General features: G+C 43.3%; 1 protein-coding gene and 1 long non-coding RNA gene across 4 annotated transcripts in view; one reads left to right on the top strand and one right to left on the bottom strand.

Annotated features, from left to right (window-relative positions):
- The first annotated feature begins 47 nt into the window (after window positions 1-47).
- The window catches only part of ABCB11 (ATP binding cassette subfamily B member 11), a 47,272-nt gene continuing 19,692 nt past the window's right edge, over window positions 48-27,627 (top strand). The window contains exons 1-17 of one of the 3 annotated variants that reach the window (XM_083704110.1): window positions 48-180; window positions 2,327-2,421; window positions 3,383-3,404; window positions 7,388-7,441; window positions 9,323-9,365; window positions 10,335-10,576; window positions 13,007-13,094; window positions 14,718-14,851; window positions 16,638-16,809; window positions 17,788-17,912; window positions 19,547-19,721; window positions 20,467-20,580; window positions 21,781-21,891; window positions 22,001-22,126; window positions 23,351-23,554; window positions 24,773-24,943; window positions 25,642-25,843. In XM_083704110.1, coding sequence (XP_083560236.1) covers window positions 2,346-2,421; window positions 3,383-3,404; window positions 7,388-7,441; window positions 9,323-9,365; window positions 10,335-10,576; window positions 13,007-13,094; window positions 14,718-14,851; window positions 16,638-16,809; window positions 17,788-17,912; window positions 19,547-19,721; window positions 20,467-20,580; window positions 21,781-21,891; window positions 22,001-22,126; window positions 23,351-23,554; window positions 24,773-24,943; window positions 25,642-25,843 — 2,059 coding nt within the window. In that variant the 5' untranslated portion in view covers window positions 48-180; window positions 2,327-2,345. Of the gene's footprint in view, window positions 2,113-2,160; window positions 2,422-3,382; window positions 3,405-7,387; window positions 7,442-9,322; window positions 9,366-10,334; window positions 10,577-13,006; window positions 13,095-14,717; window positions 14,852-16,637; window positions 16,810-17,787; window positions 17,913-19,546; window positions 19,722-20,466; window positions 20,581-21,780; window positions 21,892-22,000; window positions 22,127-23,350; window positions 23,555-24,772; window positions 24,944-25,641; window positions 25,844-27,627 lie in introns of all 3 variants that reach the window. The other 2 variants (XM_083704111.1, XM_083704112.1) reach the window with 2 other exon arrangements.
- LOC310833335 lies at window positions 8,915-13,417 on the bottom strand. The gene is made up of 2 exons (XR_014558640.1): window positions 13,387-13,417; window positions 8,915-9,260 (listed from the first exon to the last, which is right to left on the bottom strand). It is a non-coding gene; the product is annotated as an uncharacterized lncRNA (long non-coding RNA).

Here is a 27,627-nt window from a genome sequence, read left to right as displayed (position 1 = left end):
TAGGTTACTGACCTTTGTGTAAATAGTCTCTGACTACTTAGAGGCTTAACTCTTGATAAATGGGTTACTACATTGAAAGCTGATGGATGTTGAAAATGGATGTACAAACTGTTGACTAATTTCACTCCATAGGATCCTTGGAGCTTGTTTCTCTGTTTCTTCCTCTTTTTACTTCAACTGGTGAGGAAAAATATATGTATTTTTACAATGTTAGCTTTGGATAAAACAATAAGAACATGCACCTCAGGAACTTAAATAAATTACAAAATATACTGTGACTAGATTGTAATGGTCTCAACAGTAATTAAGGAAATAAAGGAACATTCTGTGAAAAGTGTTAAGCTAAGCTGCTTTTTTCTGAAACTCTTGTTTTACTAGGTTATAGAATAAGTAATAATTTGAAATAACTATTTCAAATACTCCTGGGCACAAGATGAATTTGCTATATTAACTGAGTATTTTATGGCCAAACAGATATAGGAGATCCATGACTGCATCACTTGATATTTTAAGTTTTATTTAAAAGCAGAGGTGTGTGTTGGGAAGGCAGAATCTAAATTGGATTGGAACAGCGGAACTGGAATATGTTGATATCTCTTCCTTCTTGCAACAGTTTTCTGATATAATACGCTGCAGCTACTCTTTTTCCTACTGGGAACAAATATTTATACTTGTAAGCATGAGTGTTCTTTAAAAGCCTACTTAAAGTCATTGTCTTAAACTGTTATTTTATTACAATGATGATGATGATGATGATGATGATGCTGTTATTCGCTAACAGAACTCAAAATTCCTATAGAAGAACAAAGACCATTTGTTAATGGGGGGTGGTTGGGGAGGGGGACAAGTCAGGTCTCTGTTTTTATGCTGATTATGAATTCTGGGGTGGCTGCTGTACCCTCAGTTGAATTTTCCCTTCTGTGCAACACTTAAGTATGTTTTTGCCTATCACTTCAGTACTGAAGTGGGCCAAGTGACTTCTGCTGTGATTCTTCCTTCTACTTACCCACTTACTTCTCCCATGTAAGAGTGCATAGAATTTAAACCTTAAAGGCACAGGAAATGTCTTAGGTCTGGGTAGCTACGGGCAGATCTGCAAGCTGGTGAAACTGCTGTTACATACAGTGGTACCTCAGGTTACATACGCTTCAGGTTACATACGCTTCAGGTTACAGACTCTGCTAACTCATAAATAGTGCTTCAGGTTAAGAACTTTGCTTCAGGATGAGAACAGAAATCGTGCATCGGCGGCACGGCAGCAGCGGGAGGCCCCATTAGCTAAAGTGGTGCTTCAGGTTAAGAACAGTTTCAGGTTAAGTACGAGCCTCCGGAACGAATTAAATACTTAGACACCAGGCCTTTGGTTTTTAATTATCAATGGCCTTTTTTGTATGAGTGGGATGTTTTAATCTAGCTTTTTTAAATAAAAAAATAGAATGGTCTTTTAGGTTTTTTTTAATGATAACTTTAATGTGTGTGTGTGTTTAAAATTTTAAAAATACTATAAGTTGCTTTGCGTTGCCATGGCAAAAAAAGCCCCCCTAATAAATTGAATAAAGAACTATGATAATGGCAGTTATTTGGGCAGGACTGGTCCAAGGCAATTTTGCTACCTGAGGCAGAGCAGCAAAATACTCCCCCTTGCCCTCCATTGAGTTATCTCTTCACAATTACACAAATGCCGCTACCAGGTGGTAAAAAAATAAATAAAAATGCAGCAATAATTAATTAAATAGGTAGCAATTTGCTGCTTTTCATGACACCCCAAATCTGTTGCCTGAGGCAGCTGCCTCCCTCTGTCACATGATAGGGTCAGCCTTATATTCAGACTATTCTGCATGAGGGGTGGAATATTCTGAGGCTTGGGTAAGGGTGCAAATGAAGGCCTTCACTTTATTTTTCAGCAACAGCTACCCCAGGGCCCCATCAAAATATTTAGACCACTGCCACCATTTAGTTATGTGGTGGTGGTGGTGGTGGGGGGGGGGATAGAGCTGTCTAGCAATGTAAATTGCTGCGGTTTTCTTTTCTTTTTTAAAAAGACTAATTGTAACTCATACTGGAAGTTGTCAAGCTGAAGCTCAGAGTTATTTTAAGTAAGTAGGTAAATAAGTAAGTAAAGTGAAGCTGAACCATGGACCTACTCAGATTTATTTTAAGTAAGTAAGTAAATAAAGTGGAGCTGAACCATGGACCACCGACTTCTTAGAATTTCATTTCATTTTACTCAGTGAAATCATACAAGTACAAAAGAGAGCTTTAGAAAATTGTCATTTGGTTTGCAAAGTTGGGATACATTATTATCATTATCATCATCATTATTTAGCAGCATAAAGAGGAAGATCATGCCCGAGCCAGTTACTTTGCGCAGTATTAAGAAAATTGGAGAAGACAACTATGGCTTTGAGCCGGAAGAATCACGTATGATGTTTTCCATTTTATATACCTCTTGACTTTAGACACATGTCAGTAAATCTCTTCAAGACCCATTTGCTCATATCATCCCAAGCTCTGTGAGTTTTTTTGGGGGGGGGGCGGGGGGAGTATTTGCTTGCCCACTCACTACTGCTAACTCCTCCTCTTTCTCTGGGTGGAAAAGTTAACAAATTATCTGGCAAGACGTGGAAGGAGGATATGCAGCTCAAGAGGATTGTCCTCTTCCCCAAGTTCCAATGTGCAATAGACCAGTTTGCAGGGGTTGTGGTTGGTCCCAAGACCAAGGTTGTGGAGTGCTACCTTTCTTAGCTAGAGGAAGAGGAAGAGGTAGCAGCAGAGGTAATGAGCAGGCAAGATTAGGTCTCAGAATTTTGAAATTTCTGCATTAGATTGACCCCCCCCCCCGCACCCCCAGCAATATCATGCTTATTATTTTATGTTGTTTCAGAGTTGCTTTTTAACTTATTCCTAAGTGGAATAGGAGCCTGGATAAATACACATAAAGAATAAAACACAGCGACCATTTTAATATAGTGGGAATTTTCCCAGTGTTTTGTAATAATAGAAGCATCTTAAAAAACAAAAACAGAGCCTTGTTCCGACTCCTGTGCCTGAACCTAGTCAGTCTTTGGTTAGCAATGGCAAGATGATACAATTCTGTGGGATCTTCTGCATGCAAAACATTGGCTCCACCACTAAGTTATGTCTCTTTCCATTTCCTGAACCTGCTTTGGGAACTGGTTTGTAGAATCAGATCTCCAACATGAATCATTCCAACTTGGTCCATTTTGGATCTTACTGGGATTTTTGTACGAACTCTTTGAGTTCTCTTTAATTAAACACTGCCTGTACATAATTAAAATGGCCGTGTGTGTGTGTGTGTCTAGGAGTATGGCTTAATTTTCAAAGAATGCTAACTATAGGATGTATTTGTTTCCCCCACCAGATAACGGCATCTGCAAACCAGAGTAAGTAATGCATATATTTGCAAAGTATTTGGTTGCACAAGTAGGACATGCAACAAAATGTTGCAGTGTAGAGAGTCCTTCTGTTCTGGATTTTAGCCAGCCATGCCTCGTTCCATTTCCCCTCTCCTGGTTTTACACCCTCCCCTTCCTTCAACTGTCAAGGAGTATTCTGTGACTACTGAGCATGCGCAGACCTCATTTGTCTGTTTTGTTGGTTTTGCCCCCTTCAGTGAACTCCCCTCCCCCCCAAATATTTGTTGCACCTCTTTGGTACTTTGTGGGGGGGGGGCGTCTCTTGAGCCTGCTGGTACTTCCCCCGTTGCGAGTGGATGGTGCAGTTTTGGCTATATAAAGATCCACACTATTCATTTATTTGATGCCTAGAAAGCAGTTTTCATTAGTATGTTTGCAACATAGGAAATGCAGCCACTTCAATTTTCTAAGCTCTAATATTATGCAACTTGTATGAGTTAAGCAAAAATTCAAAACACAATATGCAATAACAGAATACCAGAAGAAGGAAAATGCTACTATTTCAATCAATTCTTCTTACAATGCAGGTTGGATGTATTCACAGGTTTCATGACATGATGTGACGATTAACAATTCCATGTGCAAATATTTTCCACTCTGGCTGCTTTCCTTAGATATGACATTGACTGACAGTCAATCAATCAATCAATCAATCAATCAATCAATCACTTTTGTGTGGGTTCATGGCTGTGGTCTATGCCACAACAGAATATTCTAGAACAGAATACAGTATTCTTGCTGGAAAACCCTCTTACAAAAAATAAAACAAAAAACCCCAGAATTAAATACGAAGAGATTTGTACTAGGCTATAATTTGGTGAAAGCAAAACTAATATGTCTTAAAATAGAAACTTGCCTTCTGTATCACTATACAGTTAATGGAGAGAATATAGCCCTTAAGGAAATTTCTGAGAAGCTGGGCTCCAGATATGCGGAAATAGAGAGAGAAAACACCATGCCCTTAAATATGTTTTCACAGCTCAGAACCGCACTCAAACTGGTTGTCACAAAGTTTGGTGTCAGGTACACACATGAATGGGATTTAAGTTTCAAATTAAGCCTTCTGGTGAGGCGAAACTCAGAGTAGCCTGGAGATGCATTCTGGATTCTGGGAGGACTGGGATCAGACTGTTTTTACCAGAAGTATAATGTAACTTAACCATTTTAGCAATATGATCAATGCCCTTCAAAACTGAAAATTCATGTTAGTACACATGAACTTTGTATACGAAAGGTTAATTTACGCTGAATTGGATGGTACTTCTCCCTGATATGGCCCATGCAGATAGGGATGAAGAAGCAATCGCATGCCTTCTCTGCCCACCAGTCTGGTCACTTACACTAAACTATGGTTTGTTCAGATGAGGGCAAACAGGAGCATTCCAATGAGAGACCAGTGAAGATAGGACAGCTATCATTCAGGAAAGTGTTGGCCCCATTAACTGATTTGTATAATGAGGGACACTAATAGACCTCTGAGGAACTCCACAAGGTGGTGTGGGGTTTTTTTTTTGGTTTTTTGCCTGTGCCTCTGTAATGCAGTGGTTTTCAACAAATGGGCCGTGGCAGCCTGGGGTACCTTGAAAGATGGTCAGGGGTGCCGGGGGCAACACTGGCCTCTGTCCCTCTTTCCTTCCCTCCCTCCTCTGATGCCCTCTTGCATCTCTGTCTCCAAAAGGATTGATTGATTGATTGATTGATTGATTGATTGATTGTTGCAGCAGCCCTGGCTACAAGCACTGCAGGCAAATGGTGCCACTGGGACTGACCAGGGGATGCTGGTTGCCAGGAGCTGAGGCGGCCTTCGAGTAAACAAGCAAGCAAGCGGGCAAGGGATCGCAGCCAACCAGTCCACCAGCCTTTGCTGTTGGGAATGGACAGACAAGTCCCAGGTCCCTGTGGAGCAGTGTGATGAGGCATCTCTCTTGGGGGTGGGGGGGGGTAGCTCAGAGACTAGGGGCTGGAGCCGTGACTGCCCAGAGGATTCCCAAGCAGAGGGGAGAGGAAAAGAGGCTGAGGGAACACTCCACAAGGGAGGGTGTTCAAAAAAGGGTGAGAGGCTACCAGCTCTGTGGGCCAGGGGTGACATAACTGGGCTCCTGAGACCCACAGGGGTGCTGTAGAAAGAATGTAGTTGGTCAAGGGAACTGTGGACTCAAAAAGGTTGAAAACCTCTGCTGTAATGATTTTGGATAGAAAGGCAGCAGGAAGGAAAGGTGTTAACCATGAAGCACCCTTCTTCGTCCGTCCGCCCCCCCCCACTCAACACTGCCTTTCCCCAAAGCTGCTTTTTCCTAGGAAAAGCACAGATACTGTAGGCATTGTTGTTGTTTAGTCATTTAGTCATGTCCGACTCTTCGTGACCCCATGGAAAAGAGCACGCAAGGCACTCCTGTCTTCCAATGCCTCCCGCAGTTTTGTCAAACTCATGCTGGTAGCTTCGAGAACAGTATCCAGCCATCTCGTCCTCTGTCGCCCTCTTTTCTTTCTGCCCTCCATCTTTCCCAACATCAGTCAGGGTCTTTTCCAGGGAGTCTTCTCTTCTCATGAGGTGGCCAAAGTATTGGAGCCTCAGCTTCACGATCTGTCCTTCCAGTGAGCACTCAGGGCTGATTTCCTTAAGAATGGATAGGTTTGATCTTCTTACAGTCCATGGGACTCTCAAAAGTCTCCTCCAGCACCATAATTCAAAAGCATCAATTCTTCGGTGATCAGCCTTCTTTATGGTCCAACTCTCCAGAATAATCCCAGTAGGCATTATTCATGTGTAATTCTTGATGGCAGCTAAGACTGTGAGGACTTGCCTGAGGCCACTCAGGGAGTACAAGAGGAACCTAGGCCTCTAAAGAGTAAATCAAACTTTCTCTCCCTTCTGAACTATACTGATTTTTCAGTATTGTTCCAGGCTGGGGAACAGGATAGTTAATGCTCTTTATACTATAGTGGACCAATTATGGGATTAGCAGGGTCTGGGAAGGGTGCCATCCCCTGTTATATTCTTCTCTCATTGTTATAGTGCTATGTGAAATTTTTCTTCTGGGAGTGCAGCCAGATGAAGCAATGAGGTGGAATATTAAGATATATAGGATAAGACACAGCTTATGATCCTATAACCAGAACTGCCTCAAACACTCTCACATCATGTACCTTTGAGGATCCTCTGAACCTCAGCATTAAGCCAGACAGTCCCAACCTTAAAATTAATGGTGCATTAAAGAATTCTTATTCCTTTCATTTAAGAGTTCCGCTAGCACTGCCTTCCTTGTAGGAATGGAAGAGAAATTTGATTTTGCTTGCATTTTAATGCGATACATTCCAATTCACTCTTCCCCAACAAATGCATGAACTGAAATGCAGCTATACTTGAAATTTGACCTTTCTTGATTTTTTCTATTCAGTGTACAAAAATGCATGAATTAGGGGGAAATGTCATAAAAATGAATTAATATTAGAGAAAATAGCATGCAAAAATGCATTATATATGGGGAAAATGCTTGGGAAAATATGTATTTAAGTCAAAACTGCATACAAAAATGTGTTCATTAGCAGAAATTTGCACTAAAATGCAGGTGCATTTTCATGAGAATTATTTTTTACAGTCATAAATTAGTGTAGAAATGTGAAGAGAACAGCAATGGGGATGGGTTGTCCTGGGGACTAATGGTATCAGAAGGGCACAAAAATCAGACCTGTTGAAGGAATAGAGCTTTTTAGAACCTTTGTTGTAATCTACTTTTTAAGGGGGCAGGTTTCAAGTCTGTTAAAAATAAGGTCCAGTTCCTTGTATTTCAAATGCCTCTTTTCAAAATGACGATCCTGTTGCAACTGAAGCCATAACAATGTCCCGAGATGATAACATACATTTTGATGGATAAAATAAATTTGAATGGAAGTGCATGGGAATAGGCCCCTTAAGAGTACTCACATGGATATTGCCTTGCCTTTCACAGGTATTTCCATAATAAAAAGGAAACTTCTTCAAAGAACAATACAAAAGGGAACAAGTAAGTTAAGCTGGTTACTCTTCTATCAGGATAATTGCCGGGCCCATTCATTCATTCTGCTAAACTTTGCAGGAGTGACAGAGGGTGGTGAAGGAGGTAAAATCTCTGTGACAAGATGTGCTGACAGCCATCCTTCAGACAGTTTTCAAATGGGATTAGACAAATAATTCGCGGAGGCTAGGGCTAGTAACTGGCTGCTAGCCATAATGGTTGTAAACTGTGGCCAGGATCATGATGGGGAGGAACTGTGTGTGAGAGAGGGTTATTGCCCCCTTGTGTCCTGTTTGTGGGCTCCCCAAATGTATCTGTTGGAAACTGGGTGCTGGACTAGATCTGGCCTTTGCTCTGATCTTGTGGGGCTCTTGTGTAATAAGGAAATGCAACACGTCAGTCCCGAAATGTAATAACCCAGCATGAACCCATTTCTAGAAACTCTTTACTTCTTTACAAAGACCCCACCATGCACTCACATACCTCACAAGACCCACTTCATGCCACTGTGTAAGACAGGTAATCATTTACCATGATGTGTGTGTGTGTGTGTGTGTGTGTGTGTGTGTGTAACCAACAACAACTTAATACTTTAATCATCTGTATCATCCATATGGATGGTGGCAATAAGATTCTTTTCCACTTCCCTTCTACCAAGTGCTATTTTTCTAGAAAAAAAGAGGTGCTGGAACTCACTATGAACACCTCCCTTGTTCTCTTATAATGGCAATAGCGCCTACCTGAGAGGGGCCAGAACTGAATTTTGGAGGGGGGGGGGCTCGGAGCCCTGCTTCTATATAATATTTCTGCTCAAGTGCAGAAGATTCACTTCATCATTGGGCAGGGCAATACAGATTGGTGCATAATGTGTGGTAAATTCTGTCAGAATGACCGCTCCCCACTTAAAACAGGGGGCGCCCTTTGCGTGGACGCGTGCAGCCCCTAGATCTGGAGCGGCCCCAACAGCATAGGCTTGGCTTTGCCTTCCCTCAGGTGGGATACCTGGAGGTCTCCGCCTACCTCAGTCAGTTGTCCAATCCCACCTGGGGGAAGAGTTGCCAAGGAGACCAGGGCAGGTAGGGGAGGGATTACCTGCCCACACAATAGAGGGAGGATCTTACCTGGGAATCCTCACTTGGCTCCAGAGCTTCGTGTGTGTGTGTGTGTGTGTGTGTGTGTGTGTGTGTGTGTGTTTGTGTTTTCAATGCAAGTATTGATGTCGTGCAAGTATATGGGTGGTTCAATGACAGCAATAACAAACCACAGCTTGTAACCCTTCGGGCAGCACAAATTTATCCCTCAGATTAAGCTGCCAGCCTCTCCCATCTCTGCCTCATTGTTCCAAGAACCACCTTGCCTTCTGTACTATGCTTACTCTTCTTCTTTTAAAATAGGGCGTAAAATAGGGTTCAGTTGTGGCTGGATCTAGAATAACAAGAGTCTTTTTTAATTTGTCAAGCAAAGCACATTCTTTCACAGAAGTCAGAAAAGGGCGTTACAGCAAACTTTTATATGCTATTTTTGCAAATATTTTGTTATAACACCAATCAATATCAATTACATGAGGGGGGCTTTTGAGATATGCTCCTGTAGTCCAGCATCTGTAAAACACCACTTAGGGAACATACTGTGAAACTGGACTTCTCAAGAGTGCAGTGTGTGTTTGAAAATATTGGAGAATTCTTGACTGTCTTGGATTGATTCAATGGGGGGGAGAAGAGGCTGCTACTGGTAGGATGGAGCTGCCTTTACACATAGACTTCTTTGGCACTGTGAAGAGGTTCTTCCACTAGGCAATCCAACAAAAGGGATTTGATTCCTAGCATATCTGGGGTAAAGAATACAACTTTAATAATACAACACATTTTGCTTTCTGTCTTTTTTAAACAGGACATCAGAGAAGAATGAAATTCGAGTTGGCTTCTTTGAGTTGGTAATAAAATTGTTGCTTTTCACCACTTCATATATCTGCTGTGGTTCTATAGATCAGGGTGGTCAGATTCCCAGCTTATAGGGTCGTCATGATCGCAACTACCCTTTTGAGATTCAAGTACAAATGGAGACAGCTTTGTATTTTGTTTTTCCAAAACTGTTATGGGGAGCCTGATGTTCACTGTGAAGGTGGTCATGTTGTTACTCCAAGAAGGAATGTTGGAGCTTAGCATTAAAGGTAAAGGTAAAGGGACCCCTGACCATTAGGTCCAGTCGTGACCGACTCTGGGGTTGTGGCGCTCATCTTGCTTTATTGGCCGAGGGAGCCGGCGTACACCTTCTGGGTTTTGTGGCCAGCATGACTAAGCCGCTTCTGGTGAACCAGAGCAGCGCACGGAAACGCTGTTTACCTTCCCGCCAGAGCGGTACCTATTTATCTACTTGCACTCGACGTGCTTTCAAACTGCTGGGTGGGCAGGAGCTGGGACCAAACAATGAGAGCTCACCCTGTCACAGGGATTCGAACTGCTGACCTTCTGATCAGCAAGTCCTAGCCTCTGTGGTTTAACCCACAGCGCCACCTGGGTGAAATCCAGTGCTATAGTTCCACTCATGGAGTGGCTTTTGACTCAGAAGAGCATCTATTAATGCAAAAGAAGGGAGGTGATTTGCACTGATATCTGTCTTCCATACGCAATCCTTGTGCCTTCTTCCGCACTTATCTAGAGGGTCCTACAAGCTTCTGTAACAGATTTTCAGTTCTCAAGGGACAGTAGCAGGAAGGTGGGATCAGAAAACAACTTCCGTTTATTTTAGTGGCCGCCTCTGCTGGATCAAAGCCATTCTGCCAGTGAAGCCTTGGGTTTCAGCCATTGTTAGTAAAAAAACAATTGGAACATGAATATACAAAGGAGTGATGCATAATTTTTGTGTGAATGCTCTTTGTCTGTCCCCCCCCCCCCACTTAAAGTTTAGATTTGCTTCTTCATCTGAGAAACTGATGATGGTTTTCGGTGGCATCTGTGCTGCTCTTCATGGAGCTGCCCAGCCAGCCATGTTGATTGTCTTTGGGGTAATGACAGACACATTTATTCAATATGATATCGAGAAGCAAGAGCTTAGTGACCCGAACAAAGGATGTGTGAATAACACTATAGTGTGGATCAACAGTTCCTATCACCAAAACGACAACAATACACCAGTGAGTTGTGGGTAAGTGGACAAGACATTTTGCATTGTGTCCGGTGATAATACTACTCAGAGTAGCCCCACTGAAGTTAAAGAACATGACTAACTTGGGTTCATTAGTTTCATCAGGTAGACTATGGGTAGAGGCTGGACATAACTTTACAGTAATATCTCAGTACTTCGATATTTATAGACCTTACAAATGAGCAAAGCATTTTATCTCCTCTGTTATTAAATGACATTGTCTGAAATATGCTGCATTCTTGCACAGAAGACAAACCAATGATACTCCAGGTCAGTTTACCAGCCTGCCTTCATATACGTGTGATGACACCACTGGGCATTGGCTTTGTAGTTTTGCAAACTCCATTCTTTAAATAATATTCTCATACCATGTCCTATCGCAGTTGGACTAATGTCACCTCCTCTCCAAAGCTGGAGGTGTTGCTACTTTGTTCATTTCCTGGCTGATAATTGCTCATTTTAATTTATGCTTCCCCTACCATTGAGTCTAGCCAGCTTTGTCAACTGCTGGCTCTTACTAGAACGTGTAAAAATATAAATCCGTCAGTCATTTTTCTAAGATTTGCTTTGTACTGTCCTGGTTCTATAGAAGTAAAGAAAAAGAAAAAGAAAGATATATCTTTACTTTTGGCGTTTAGAACTATTGTGCACAATTTCAACAGGAAATCACACAAAGGTAAATGTCCTTTGGCTCAGTGGCGTAGCGTGGGTTGTCAGCACCCGGGGCAAGGCAAGTAATTTGCACCCCCAATCCCTAATCCCCTAACCCATGGATTTGCGCCCCCTAACCCTAACCCCCAGATGTTGCGCCCGGTGCGGCCGGCCCCCCTGCATCCCCCACGCTACGCCACTGCTTTGGCTTCAAAAGTTGCAGCTGCAACCCACAAGTCAATAGTGGTTGAGTACTTGGATTTCAGGGCCAAAGATAATTGAGCTAAACTTAAGGTTGATTCACTTGTCCCACCTAAGCACTGTTTGTTTGTTTTTTGGCAGTGGTTCAGAATCAGCACTCTTACGCATGTTTACATAGAAGTAAGTCCCACTATATGGAATAGGACTTGCTTCCAGGTATATGTGCATAGATTGCATCATTAGTCTTCCACAAGGAAATAGTTTGAAACTGGATCAGTTTATGCAAATGTTGAACAATAACTAATATTCCTTCTTTGTTTTGCCCTTGTTGAATTACACATCAATGTTAGCATTTAATGCTTTTAATGTTTGATGTTTTGCTGAGGTTTTATAATTTGTTGGAAGCCACCCAGAGTGACTGAGGCAACCCATTCAGATGTGTGGCATATAAATGATATGTTGTTGTTGTTAATATTAATGGAGAATATGGTGGACCTATTTTGTCAGACTGTCTGCTACTTACAGTGCATATTATTTTGGAAAGTCAGTTTTTTGTTTTCACTATAATCCCTTACTCTGTCCTCTCTATCCTCTCTGAATTCATACCCAAATATTAACTGAGGGAAAAGAACAATGGAAATAAGTTCATCTAGCTGCTAATGAAGTTACATTATTTCTCATATTAATTTTGCCTGCAGGCACATCGATTCAAGATGGACTGATTTGCGTGTTGAGTCCCACAATGCCACCCACCAAAAAATTCACACTTCACACATGATTTTTTGTTTAAGGTTTTTGGCATAATTTTGGCCACAACTTTATTCAAATACAAAAAATGTGAGTGGTTGCTTAGGTATTGGTTATGACTATCTGTCCTTGCCCCAGGGACAGAGCTGACTTCCGGATTCCAGCAGAAGCCAATGTGGGAAACAAGTATTGGGTGAGAAAATGAAGCTGGGCAACAGTCCATCACTTCTCACCCTCATGTTCCGGTGGGGCTTGCACGGCCCAAGTCCGACTCCGGGGACAAGGATGAAAAGAATGGCAAGCCCCTGGATTCCTTTAACAGAATTCCCTTCGCATCATTTGGAGGGATAGGCACTTACCCCTCCAAGCACCAATTTAACCAATGCCTAACCGCCAACCTTACAAGTTGTGACGATTTGCTACGCAGTAGGCAAAAACCAAATGGCACCAGCCAATCAGCCAGATGGCAAAATTCCTACCAGGCCCCCGCACCAAGGCGAACGACCCCATGACAGGCATAGCAAGGTCAAGCGATCATGAAAAACCACCCTATAAAAGGGAGGGAGGGCGGGTGATCCGGTGCAAAATGACCAAGAGGACGTCCTACGTCTGGCCCCTGTATTTAAAGACTCTGACCCCTCCTCCAAATTGGCAACAATCAAAACTCCCCAGCAACCCAATGTTAACCACTTAAAGGCTTGGGTTCCTCACCAAATTTGCCTAGTCACTGCAGGGTGGCCTGTTTCCCCAACCGCAACACGTGCTCTCTGCTATGGAGAACACGCTTTACCAAGGTCATATATCTTCTTTAATTCTTTCTTTATCTTTCAGGTTGCTGGACATTGAAACGGAAATGAGTTATTTTGCAAGTTACTATGGGGGAATAGGCTGTGCAGTGCTTGTGCTGGCATACTTCCAGGTCAGTACAGTGGTACCTCAGGTTACATACACTTCAGGTTACAGACTCCACTAACCCAGAAATAGTGCTTCAGGTTAAGAACTTGCTTCAGGATGAGAACAGAAATCGGGCTCCAGCGGCGCGGCAGCAGCAGCAGAAGGCCCCATTAGCTAAAGTGGTGCTTCAGGTTAAGAAGTTAAGTACGGACCTCCGGAACAAATTAAGTACTTAACCTGAGGTACCACTGTATTATTATTTACTTCCTCATATTGTTTTCCACAATAGAAAATGGCTTAATGTCGGTGACACTCACCTGAAAAACAACAAAAAGGCAGCTAAACTCCAGTTTGGAGTGCAACCACCCAGAAGGCCCTGCCTTGTGTTCCCATTCATCCCTCCCAACTTCCTGTGGACATTTGTTGACTGGAATCCTTCAGCGATGGGCATTGTGAGGCAATTTTTATGCTGCTGTCTCATGGTGACGATCCACATCCAGTTATATACATGTCCATGTGTTTAGTAGGCCTACTGGAGTATGTTTGTAAGCCTGAGATTTGTTCCCATGCTTCATGTCATGTAGAATGCACACAAAGGGACCAAGTGTTTATTTGACCTTTAATCATAAGAGTTAACAGAAGTGGTTTGGTTTTTATACAGTTAGCTCCTCAATGTCAAGATCAGTAATGGTAGGTTTGCTCACCACATTTCACCATGCCTTATAAAATGCAGCTACGATGTACAAGGTTGGAGTATTCTAGGGTGTATTCTAAATCCTGATGGGAAGGCCCAGCTATCTCAGACAGCAGCAGTGAATTTGCTCCTCAAGAACACTATGTGGCTTACAATATGACGTGGAAAGGGTTCTGTGGAGGTAGAAATTTATTAAAGCAGTACATGTTACGACCTGACGACTGTTCCCAAGCACATAAAAGCACCCTGTTATGTACTGTACTTTTCTGTGTATAAGATGCCCCCATGTATGACGCCCCCTATTTTGGGGGACTCAAATTTAAGAAAATTGGGGGAGATGGCACAGAGTTGTTGAGTTTTTTGGGGGGAATTACGTAGGGTTGTTGCAGGGGATTGCAGAAAATCGCTCACCCGGATGCGTCCAAAAAATCTGCCTCTCAAATGTCCCCTCGCCGGCAGAAGCTGCCAATCTCCTGCCAAATTACCGCAGCTTCAGTCACTCAACACCAGCCATTGACACAGCAACCAATAACACGCCCAATAGCTGCTGACAGCCGTGGCAGCAACCAATCAAATGTCCACCCTATGCACTATCCATGTATAAGACGACACCTAGTTTTTAGCATAATTTTTAAATAAAAAAAACGGAAAAGTACGGTATACATTCTGTTCCTGGTTAAAGCCAGGCAATTCCCACTAATGTAACTGTGTTAATGGCTCCTGCCAGCCATTGTAGCATATATCTGTAGATGCCGGAATCAACTTATAAAGCATGTGCAGGGTTTTTATAACAAATAATCAATGCCAAATAAACCCAAAATTAGATTTTTTTTTCCATTTAGCTGGCTGTGCTGTCAATATTTGCACCTTGTTTTCGTAGTTGCTAGATGATCACCCCCTCCCCCTTTTAACTGTGACTCTTCCTTATCGCTCATTCTTCCCTACCCCCTACAGATCAGCTTATGGGTAATCTCAGCCGCTCGACAGACACAGAAGATCAGAAAAGCCTATTTCAGGAAAATAATGAGGATGGATATAGGCTGGTTTGATTGTACATCAGTGGGGGAACTCAGTACACGTATTTCTGAGTGAGTAATCTCAGACATCCATTGGTGGATGAGGTCAGCATGTTTTTAAGATGCTGCATTCTAATGAGTAGTCTGTGCGAGGTTATGTGAGTGAAGAATAATATCTACAGTATTACTTGTACCAGACTGGGGTCTGACTCCAAAGCAGAGCTAATATTCCACTGGATTTTGCTAGCAATGGGAGAGAAAATTGGCTTGAATCTGCACTTCTTAGAACAATAAACTAGTTGAAAACAGAGCTGGCTTTCCGAATTCACATTTGTGATGCAGTTCTTCAATTAAAAATGTGTAGAAAAATGCATATATTGGGGAAAAGTGTACATTAAAAATGCACGTATTAGTGAAAATCACATACACAAAATGCATTACATAAGGGAATACTGCTTGCAAAAAATTGTGTGCCTTAGACAAAATTACATACAAAAATGCATGTTCACACCGAAACCACTTTGAGGTACATAAATTTAATGAAATAATAATAAGGAAACACTGATGCACTTCTGTGAGGACATTAAAAAAATAATAATCACAAACTGATGAGAAAGACCAGAAAAAATGAGAAACTAAAAAAACCAAAACTGATGGATTTGTCCATCTTTAGCAGCTGCTGAAAACAACAGGTATTAAAAGGGTAGAAGATGAAACTATTATCTCTGCTTGAAACTTCCTACCATTAGGAAACCATTTCTTTGCATGTGTGTTCAGAGGTCGAAAAGGCCACCATAGGCACTTAAGCAGAGATGCAGAAGCAGGTGGGAGGAAGCAGCCATGAGCCTCACAGGGAGAGGGTGGAAACACACAGATAGCAAGGCAGGTGTGTCATGTAGACATTTCCCCAGCAAAAACATCTAAGGTCTTCCCTAACCTGGTACCTTCGACGTGCTTTGGACTGCATCATCCTCAGCCAGTGCAGTTGCAGTCCAAAACATCTGGAAGGCAGCCCTGTTTGCACCATCAACTGGCCTGCCATTTTTTCACAAGCTGGCAATGCTTGGTGAGCATCTCCTTTTGTTGTTAAGTGACTCTGCCAATGCTCATTCACCCTCCTTTTCCATGGCTGACGCATTGCACAGCCAGTCTCCAAGCTTACAAGGAGAACTGGGGTGAGGAGGAGAAACACAAGCACAGGTTTGTTGGCAAGTAGAGTCCAAGAGTTAGGGGGCGCAGGTGGCGCTGTGGGTAAAACCTCAGTGCCTAGGACTTGCCGATCGTATGGTCGGCGGTTCAAATCCCTGCGACAGGGTGAGCTCCCGTCTTTCGGTCCCAGCTTCTGCCCACCTAGCAGTTCGAAAGCACTCCTAAGTGCAAGTAGATAAATAGGTACCGCTTTATAGTGGGAAGGTAAATGGCGTTTCCGTGTGCTGCGCTGGTGCTGGCTCGCCAGAGCAGCTTCGTCACGCTGGCCACGTGACCCGGAAGTGTCTTCGGACAGCGCTGGCTCCCGGCCTCTTAAGCGAGATGAGCACGCAACCCCAGAGTCGGACACGACTGGCCCGTACGGGCAGGGGTACCTTTACCTAGAGTCCAAGAGTGGGGTGGTTCATAGGCCAAATACCTGTCCCAGAAACCCAAGAACCTACAGCCTGCCTGGAATCTAAAAGGAAAGGCTTGTTTACTTCAGACCTCAGTTCCCAAATGTCTGAACAAAGGAACAAAGAGATAAAAGCAAATGAGATAAATGGCTCTCATCGATATTTCTCCAATGTAGAAACAAATTGAATGAATATTTGGGATTGCAATGAGGGTCATATGCAACTGCTGCTTCAACTTTTTTTGTTCTCCACAGTGACGTAAATAAAATAAATGATGCTATTGCTGATCAAGTAGCAGTCTTTATCCAGCGGTTCACCACCTTTATTTGTGGATTCATGTTAGGATTTGTCAGAGGCTGGAAGCTGACCTTGGTTATTATCTCAGTCAGTCCACTACTTGGGGTTGGAGCTGCCATGATTGGTCTGGTAAGGAACAATGCCATTTGTATCTAATTATGGCTGCTTTGTAGTCATGGAGAACTATGGCAAGATTTTAAAGTCGCTGGCTGTTTAAAAACAACTACTACTCCACAGAACTCTGTCAAACCACCTACTAAGGGTTTTTAAAAATCTGCCCAATATCTATTTTTCACTGTTGTTCAGCAATGTTGTCTGTCTTTCCTATAACCAAACTGAGAGCCTCAGTAAACCCAACTGGATTTTTGCCATTGACTTCAGAGGGATGTGCATGCAGTAATGGAAGCCACAATACCTTCGATCAACCTTTCTCAAACCTGGTGTTCTGCAGATGTTACTGGATTACAGCTGGAGTTATTGGACTACAGATGTTACTACATCTCCCATCAGTCCCAAACCAGCATTGCCAGGGTTGTTTGGAGTTGTATTCCAGCAACATCTGGGGGGCATCCAGTTGGGGAATGCTTCATTAGGTAATTTTTGTTGTGCCAACTATTCCTTGGTTTGGCTGCACAAGCAAGCACGTCCAGCCCTCTGAAAGCTGACTCTGTGGAAGGCAGGCATTTAACAAACTCCCTGTCAACCTCGTCTAAACATTCACAGAGAAATCCTCTGTGAAGCTGGAAGGCTGACAAAATCTTTGTAATATAAATATTAGGTGTGCTGTGTAACAGCTGTATGATGGCATATGCAACATCAATATTTTATATAGCTGATTCTAGAGCACAGTGGAATATGGTGATGCTGCCTAAAATGCACCTATATAATGCACTAGATAAGCCAACCTGATCTATCACATAAGCTATTTAGCACATGACTATGGGTAGGTGAAGTGAGCGAAAAGGAAAAAGAAAAAGAAGAATGAATTTGCTACATAAATGTGTCATTTGTAAATGTAGATAACCCAGTGTGACAGCAAGGAGCTTGTACAATCCAAAGGAGAAAAACCTTCACTGCCTAAATGAATCTTCTTACTGATTGGTTTAGGCTGTGGCAAAGCTGACAGGTCGAGAATTAAAAGCTTATGCAAAAGCTGGCGCTGTGGCCGATGAAGTGCTCTCATCCATCAGAACAGTGGCTGCTTTTGGAGGGGAAAGAAAAGAAGTTGCAAGGTTGGTCCGTATATCATGACTGACTCACAGACCTGAAGAAATTTAAAAGCAACAAAGCCTATGATTTTTAAGAGCATAACATGTGCAGGAAGATGAATCCTCTCCTTTGCTGTAGCTTAGATCTACCCAGTCAATCATCCCATACAGTACACTTTCCCCCAAACTTTCTAGTACAGGCTTACATGGGGGTTATGTTCCAGGCCCCTGCACACATAAGCGAAAATTGCGTAAGTGGTGAGTATCCTCTAAAAAGCCTCTAAACTCCCGTTTCTCTCCTGCTCCCCTGCTCTCTCTCTCTCTCTCTCTCTCTCTCTCTCTCTTTCTCTCTCTCCCTCCCTCCCTCCCTCCCTCTCTCTCCACACAACTCTATCTCCAACTAGAGTTGAAGCTCTGGGACCAGCTGAAGGACATGCTAAAAAGTGGCTGCTGCTGCGCTACCCTGCACACCAGCTGTTAGGTGGGGAAGCTGAGCAGCCTAAACAAAGCCCCGCTGTGCCTCAGGTCTCTTTGGGACTTCCTCCACCCTCACCGACGTTCTCTTCAGGCTCTGGAGAGGGTCTCCTTGCAAGCCACAGGGACTCTCCAGCTCGCTTCCACTATTTCCAGGGTTGAACCTATCGTATCGTATCTATCTATCTATCATCTATCTATCTATCTATCTATCTATCTATCTATCTATCTATCTATCATCTATCTATCATCTATCTATCTATCTATCTATCTATCTATCTATCTATCTATCATCTATCTATCTATCATCTATCTATCTATCACCTATCTATTTCCCAGCGCTGTGTGTATATGCAGTGACACACCAGTCAATCATGCGTAGGTGTGGAGAATGCCTGTATTTCAATATGACATGGGGAGGAAATAAGGTGCAGGAAGGGGAAGGTGTTCAGCACCCCTTATCCAAAAAGTAGAAGATAGACTCTTCCCCCTTGCACTAAAGGTAAAGGTACCCCTGCCCATACGGGCCAGTCGTGTCTGACTCTAGGGTTGTGCGCCCATCTCACTTAAGAGGCCGGGGGCCAGTGCTGTCTGGAGACACTTCCGGGTCACGTGGCCAGTGTGACGAAGCTGCTCTGGCGAGCCAGCACCCACGCAGCACACGGAAACGCCGTTTACCTTCCCGCTATAAAGCGGTACCTATTTATCTACTTGCACTTAGGGGTGCTTTCAAACTGCTAGGTAGGCAGGAGCTGGGACCGAAAGACGGGAGCTCACCCCGCCGGGGGGATTCGAACCGCCGACCATATGATTGGCAAGTCCTAGGCACTGAGATTTTACCCACAGCGCCACCCGCGTCCCCCCCTTGCACTACCCACCCCTTATTATGAATCAGACCATTGGTCCAAATTGTTCAGCATTGCCTACACTGAATGGCAGAAGATCTTTGGGGTTTCACGTGCGAGTCTCTCCTAGTCTGACCTGGAGAGGTTGGGGACCGAAATGAGCACCTTGCACATGCAAAGTGTGCACTCTGCCACTGAGCTACAGGCATTGCAGCATGCAAACATTCCGCTTTTGCAACAGTTTCCTTCAACCCCAAACATTGCCCTTACTTAGCCCCTTTGCTGTATTTTATTTTTCTCAAATGCACTTCTTAAAGTTTCCTTTTGTTCTTTCCACAGATATGACAAAAACCTAGTGTTTGCCCAAAACTGGGGAATTAGAAAGGGAATAATAATGGGATTTTTCACTGGTTACATCTGGTGCATCATTTTCCTGAGTTATGCGCTAGCATTTTGGTACGGCTCAAAACTTGTTCTTGAAGATGAGGAGTACTCACCTGGCACACTTATACAGGTAAGGCTTTCAGTGGTTTCCCCCGTTTCCCCCCCCCCCTCAAAGCACTTGCACTTCCAGCCACCTCATTGCTTTGAAAAACAAAGTGGGTGCTTTGTAAACTTTTCAGTGTAACCTTAACAGGTGGGACCTGTAGTGTAAAGCTGCAGCATACCTAGTAGGAGGTATTCTGTTCAGGGTTCCAGCTAGCCTTTGTGCAGAATTCTCCTCTTCTTTTGCCACCATCCCACACATTTTTCTGTCACACCTCCTTACAGCCAGTCAGCATTCTACACTTACCAAGCATATTCACTGGGCTGGTATTTGTGGGTGTGGGTGTGGGTGTCCCTTGGGGTCATTTCCTCCTCTCCTCCTCCAGCTGGCTGAGACCTTCCTCCTATGCACAAATGATGTCATTTTGACTACTCAAGGATTGCCGCTCAGACAACGAATTCACTATTAGCATATAAAATATATTTCAGAGCATCCTTTAACCTTCTTTGGAACCTCCCTCTACTCATCTGAAAATTTGAAATGTTTCCCTTAGTTGAGAAAAGAAAACAATAATGCCATTTTAAATTGCATTCCTGCCTTTAGATCTATAAATATCTTTATAGATATTTAATATATCACACAGGGCGAAAACATTTTTCTTCCTTCCAGAATGATTCCTTCTAATTATAATTTAATTTCTGCTCCAATGCAATTTTTAAAACCACCCAGAAAACATAATTGTTTTCCCCCACCCCCTTTTCTTTCTTTTCAGGTTTTTTTTGGAGTTCTGGTAGCTGCCTTAAGTCTTGGCCAAGCTTCTCCCTGCCTGGAAGCCTTTGCCACCGGCCGAGGAGCTGCAACAAATATCTTTGAGACGATAGATAAAGTGAGTAGCTCAACTGGTTCAGCACCACCAGCCTGTGTTGGAAGGTGAAATAAATGAGCCTTGCATCAGCTTCAGGGCTTCTGCCAACAGCGCAGATGAGAAATATTATGGTGATTAAGGGAAAAATTGATTGCAGATTAAAGCAAACCAGCACCATGCCTGTGCATCTGACAAAGAGCGCATTCGTCCAAGTGGCAGTTCTAAATGATTGCTTATGAATATTCAAAGTATCAGCAAGCTCCAATATTTATCTATTAGGAGTCAACTCTATAAGCGGCCTGATCGCCAAGACACTCAGCTCCGCAAAGTGGTTTCAGGAATTAAGCCACTATGGTCTCCCTTGATTTATAAGGAATGAAGTGAAGCCAAAGGCTCAGATAAGGGCATTAATACATATAGTGTTACCAAAGCTTCAGGGAAAGGAGAGAATGGAATAGCCAGCAAATCTAACCCTTTGTAATCCCATTGGGTGCAAATAAGTTACATCCATGGCAGCCAGCTGTGCTCTTCTGCTTTTAGCCCTCGCATAGCGGAAAATAATGCTTACTTAACAGCTTTGATGTGTGTGGGTTGTAGGAAAATGGGTCGTAGGAAAATGTGTATAATGCCTTGCACTTTTTGGAGAATAACTTTAGCAGTGCAATCCTGTGCATGGCTACCCAGATGCAAGTCTGAGTTCAATGGGATTGACTCCCAGGAAAGCCAAAGTGATTTCCCATGCATGGTCTGGGCATGTGGTCTCTTTGCAGAGCAGGCACATTGTGCCCCTTGACTGAAAGACCAGGTGAAAGGTGGACAGCACGGAACTTGGGGGTGGATGAAAACAGGCCAAAACTTTACAGACTGCACCAAAGTGAGCAGAGTTGGCATGTCTTAGGGCCAGGATCCGTTAACATCCTTAGACTTCTCATCTGAAGTCCAATTCACCATCCCAATTCGCCTGTTGGGGAGTGCCATGGGAGTTGACCAGCATCTAGGGAGGCAGTGTGGGGGCTACCCAAGTGGCAGGCATCCCATTGGTAATCTGAAATGGGTGGCTCCATCCCCAGCCAACTCCAGGCTCTGGCCAGGAGCTGGAGCAACTCCTTAAGACCCTCTTACAAGGGTCTTCCTTATGTTTGGATTCTACCCAGTGCAAAAAAGAGAGAGAAAGCAGCTTTTCTACAAGGGAAGTAATATAACCGATTAACTCTGCCCCAGAAACCTGTTATTGACTGTATGTCAGAAGATGGCTACAAGCTGGATAAAGTCCGCGGTGAAATTGAATTCCATAATGTGACTTTCTACTACCCATCCAGGCCTGACGTAAAGGTAAGAGCTTCACTTTTCTGGCTAACCATTATAGCTGCTTCCAGGTACTGCTTTGAACATCAGGGAAAACACTTTTTAAACATGTGATCTTTTTCATTTTTATTTCCAGATTTTAGAAAATCTCAACATGGTTATCAAGGCAGGGGAAACAACCGCTTTTGTTGGACCCAGTGGAGCTGGAAAGAGCACCACAATACAGCTCATCCAGCGATTTTATGACCCTAGTGAAGGAATGGTGAGAGCTTTACCTAACTTCTTTGTAAGAGAGTGGTCACTTTCATTTTCTTCCTTCCGCACAACCTTATTAAAAATCCTGTAAAACAACTACATAACTTCCATTTAAAAAATCCTGGGACATGATTCATTCCCACTGGGCGTATAAAGCAGGGGTAGGCAACCTAAGTCCCATGGGCAGGATGCGGCCCAATCACCTTCTCAATCCGGCCTGTGGATGGTCCAGGAATCAGCGTGTTTTTACATGAGTAGAATGTGTCCTTTTATTTAAAATGCATCTCTGGGTTATTTGTGGGGCATAGGAATTTGTTCATCCCCCCCCCCCAAAAAAAAAATATAGTCCGGCCCACCACATGGCCCACCCACAGCTGAAAAGGTTGCTGACCCCTGGTATAGAGCAGGGATAGGGGGAAAATTAGATTCAGTTTGCATTTAAAGGTGAACATACTTAATATGAGCTTTCTGAATCAATATATGAAGTGAAATCCAGCCAGCCTTTGAAATTCACAGTTTTCTGAATTTTGCAGTGCAGTTCTCCAGCAAAGTAGCATGTACATAGAATAGGGTAAGGTAAAAAGGAAAAGGACCCCTGTATGGTTAAGTCCAGTCAAAGGCAACTATGTGGTTGCGGTGCTCCACAGACAGCCTTCCAGGTCATGTAGCCAGTATGACTAAGCCGCTTCTGGTGCAACGGAACACTGTGATAGAAGCCAGAGCACATGGAAACACCACTTACCTTCCCGCCACAGTGGAATCTATTTATCTACTTGCACTGGCGTACTTTCAAACTGGTAGGTTGGCAGGAGCTGAGACAGAGCAGTGGGAGCTCACTCCGTCGTGGGGATTTGAACTGCCAACCTTCCGATTGGCAAGCCCAAGAGGCTCAGTGGTTTGGCTACAGCGCCACCTGCCACCCTCATAGAATAGGGTACAAAGTGCTTAAAGGCATTGATTAGCAAATGTAGCATATAAAACTGCATTGTATTAGGGAAATTGCATTTCAGAAATGTGTGCATTAATGCACACATTTCATGCTAAAGAACTTTCATGGGTACTTTTTTTGTTAAAAAAATCACATAGTAGTGTGGGAATATGAAAACTGGGAGAAACCAAAATTGACAGATTCATCTATTCCTAGTGTAACGTCTATTCCAATATCAAATACTGAGTGACTGAACAAGTGTATTATGACTATTTATCCTGCAAACAACTTGTTGTTGTGTAGATTACTCTAGATGGACATGATATTCGCTCGCTTAATATTCAGTGGCTGCGTTCTTTGATTGGCATAGTTGAGCAGGAACCAGTCCTGTTTGCTACCACCATTGCAGAGAACATTCGCTATGGTCGGGAAGATGCCACTATGGAAGACATCATCAGAGCAACCAAACAAGCCAATGCCTACGACTTTATCATGGATCTGCCTGGGGTAAGACAAGCTTCAGTTTACAATATTCAAAAGCCTGATGTGATTGCATGCCTATCTAGCTTGTGATCTACAAACTTATGCACAGCTCACCAGCCACGCATTGTGGTCTTCCGGAAGTGTTTGTCTGTTTTTGCAGCCTCTTGCAGGCATTGAGAACAGAACGTTTATCACACCTTGGTGGGTTCTTATACATGGCTGGTGGTGGACTATTAATTACTGTGTAGGTCTATCCGCAGTGTTCAAGACAATATGGACACTTGCCGTCTTCTACAGTGGCCACTATATTCTGAAGTTTACTTGTGGTTCCTTCCTTCAAAGGAGAGAGAGAAAAAGTAGATTTTTTAGGTGATGCCAGTATTTATTGGCTGCAATTCCAAGGTGTGTGCCTGAGCCACTCATGCACCCACTAGGAGTTTCTCGGGTAAATTGCTTCTCAGCAGACAATCCACTGTTGAATTAAAACCATTATTGGTATTTCCTTTCCCTTTCCTGGGTAATGAAGAGACCATAAAGTGATGTTTAAATGCACATGGTTGTTCTCAGTAAGTTGACTGCTAGTAGAAGGAGGATTAGGACTTTCAATGGCTGTGTTCTACCTCCACGTTCAAAGTTGCTGGAAAGCACAAGTTGGGGGGTGGAGGAGTGCTGTTGCATGCAGGTATTGGTTGTGGGCTTCCATAGGTACCTAGTTGGCCATTATGGCCAGGTGTTCTTCTCTTCAAAGATACATATAAGAGACTTGCTTCTTCAGGTGCCTTGATATTTTTTGGGTGGGTTAGGGTGTACAACACATGTCATTCTCAAACTTATTTTGACAATTTTGAGGGAACCTAGCCATATCTCCATGGCAGAGCACATGCTTTGATTGTGTAAACTCCACCAAAAAGACCTTAGCTAGAAAGCCAGCTGAAATTTATTGTCTGAGATCCAGGACACTCAAGAAAGATAGATAGCACCTGGTTAGGTGGATCAGACTTCTTTTCATGGTTCTATTTCATGCAGAGAGGAATAGAAGCTTGCTTTATTTCCTTAACAAAGAAATGTGTGGGTGATACCTGCTTTGGGAGCACTTGGGGGTTTCCTGCTAGACTAGAGAGATACATGAGCTCACACCGGCACTGGGAGCACAGACAGAGGATGGGTGCAGCTCTCACCATTGAATAGGATCGAGATAAAGACCTTTGTCACTGGTTTCATATTCCTACCCCACTGTTTTAGCAATTCGACACCCTAGTTGGAGAAGGTGGTGGTCAGATGAGTGGAGGCCAGAAGCAGCGGATTGCTATTGCTCGTGCTTTGGTTCGAAACCCCAAAATCCTGCTACTGGACATGGCTACATCAGCACTGGACAACAAAAGCGAAGCTACAGTGCAAGAGGCCCTTCATAAGGTTTGGCATATTTAATGAGTGGGCAGATAGGAAACTTTTAAAAACACACACACCCTCTTAAGTATAATCTCCTTAATGGTAGAGATTAGTCTCTTCTCCCCTCCACAACTTTCTTTTTATAATAAGTTTACAAGATACAAAATTATGGTGAGGTGTGGTTAGGAGTCCTAATGGGACATAATGGTTATAGTGCCAGAGTCGGAGTGGGAATCCGATATTCAACCCCCACATTCAGGCAGTCACAATCTCTGTTGTGAGGATGAGATCAGAGTGGGGAAGAGAAAGAATAAGGGCAGGCTAAAATCCAGTTAGCAACAACGACAACAGTGCTATTCAGAGCTTTGCATTTGCTCCAATACACAATTGGTGTTCTCTGGGTGTTCTTGAATGAACGGAGAAGCCTTTAGGAGCAAGGCTGGGGACCCACTATGTGCGCTCTGGAACTTGCTGCATGATTCCATAAGAAAATCAGTAGAGCGGATGCGAGGTTCTACAGCGTAGAACCTCACACCCACCCATTAACCAACAAACATGCATGCGGTTTCCATGATCCAATAGAGCTCTTTGCATGTCCTTACACCACTTAGGCTTCATTCCATGCTCCGTGACCGACCACACACACAAAAGCAAAGAGAGCAAAGCCTACCTGTTTCACTCATCTGTTTGCTTCACCAGTATTTTCCCCCCCATTGCTTTAGGCTCGCGTTGGGCGCACGTCCATCTCCATTGCTCACCGCTTGTCCTCAATCAGAACTGCTGATGTCATAATTGGCTTTGAACATGGAAGAGCAGTGGAAAGGGGGAAACACGAGGAGCTGATGGAACGGAAAGGGGTTTATTTCACACTGGTAACTTTGCAAAGCCAAGGGGACAAGGCACTCACTGACACGTCGATGCAAAGCAAGTAACTTATTCTGCGTTTCTGAAAACGAGGTCAAAGTTTACTAACTCAAGGAATTAATTTCCTTTTCTTTACTAACACAACTATTTCCCTATGGTCCCATGAAAAATCAGTCCTACACATAAGTACAAAACAAGCTGTGCCTTATTCCAAAGTTAGATTACTTGTGCATCTATCTCTGGATCACTGATGCACCTCTCTCTCTTTCCCATTATGGCTACCTGTGATCCTCTTAACTGGAGATGCTGGAGTTCAAATCTGGATTCAAATCTGGAGTTCAAATTCTTATGCATTCACAGCCTGTGCTCTGCTACTGAGCCATGGTCCATGGGAGGAAGACAAACCGAATACTCTGCTTTACTAGGGTCACACTTTGATGACCCCTCAACCAGCATTCTTTGCTGACACAAACTGAACAAGCCTTCTTGCTGTGCTGCAGTCCATTTTTAAGAATGCTTCAGATTTCTGAAAGAGTTGTTGGAGCATGCAGAGCTGATATAACCTCAGACATCTTGGCGTTCTTCTAACTGAAAGCATCTTCTTACTACTCTGGAATACATTGTTTGGAAATATAAGGCACAGGGCCTACATAGTCTCAGGGCTGCTATATATATATATGTTTTTTAACATACCATTTTCAACAGTAATTAAACATACTTTTACATCTTATTCAATTTTTTTTGACTTCCATCAATCCTGTCTGAAAATTTCCCAATCTAATCTCTTAGTATGCATTTCTTATCTTTCCTATTACATTTCAAACTCATAACCAATATCTCTATCTTTTTCTACTTTGTAACACTTCGTATCTTTCTCCTTGCAAAACTTCTTGTAGTCCTGCTAGCGTAATTTGTTGATTACAGTTGCTCTTCAAATAATTCATATACTTCTTCCAATCTACTGTAAATTTCTGGTCCCGCGGGTTTCGAATCCTTCCTGTCATTTTATCCAATTCTGCATAGTCCATTAATTTCATCTGCCATTCTTCTTTCGTCGGAATTTCTTCTTGTTTCCATTTCTGGGCTAACAGTACTCTTGCCGCAGTTGTTGTATATAAAAACAATTTGACATCTTGTTAAATTGTTAAGTCTCAGGACTGCTTCCATTCCCGCTGTGTTTTTTAATCGCCAGTGAAGAAGAAAAGTTATAGCAGCCTTGAACCGTTGCCCCCTGCATTTGTGAGAATAAACTAAGGACAGAGTGCAATTTGTGCTGGGATTCACCATTTCAGAGTGTAGGAGGGGAGACTGCATGCTTGAATTCTGCTCAGAATGAAACATATCTGTATCTGTAAAACCAGTACATCAGGATAAAATGGTTATAATTTAGCTTTCATATCCTGACATTCTAGCTGTGTATTCGCAGTGATAATTTGAGGTGAGGGAATATTCGAATATGCAAGCTGCCCCTTGTAGCTTGAAGTGGTAGTGGTAAAGGTAAAGGGACCCCTGACCATTAGGTCCAGTCGTGGCCGACTCTGGGGTTGCGACGCTCATCTCACTTTATTGGCCGAGGGAGCTTCCGGGTCATGTGGCCAGCATGACTAAGCCGCTTCTGGCAAACCAGAGCAGCGCACAGAAATGCCGTTTATCTTCCCGCCAGAGCAGTACCTATTTATCTACTTGCACTTTGACGTGCTTTCAAACTGCTAGGTTGGCAGGAGCAGGAACTGAGCAACGGGAGCTCACCCCATCGCGGAGATTTGAACCACCCACCTTCTGATTGGCAAGCCCTAGGCTCTGTGGTTTAACCCACAGCGCCACCCCCATCCCGCTTGAAGTGG

The sequence above is a fragment of the Podarcis gaigeae genome, assembly GCF_964106915.1.
Source record: "Podarcis gaigeae genome assembly, chromosome: 1".
In the NCBI taxonomy this organism is placed as follows: Eukaryota; Metazoa; Chordata; class Lepidosauria; order Squamata; family Lacertidae; genus Podarcis; species Podarcis gaigeae.
The sequence above is the reverse complement of the archived record's forward strand: the minus strand, read 5'-3'. Positions and strand labels throughout refer to the sequence as shown.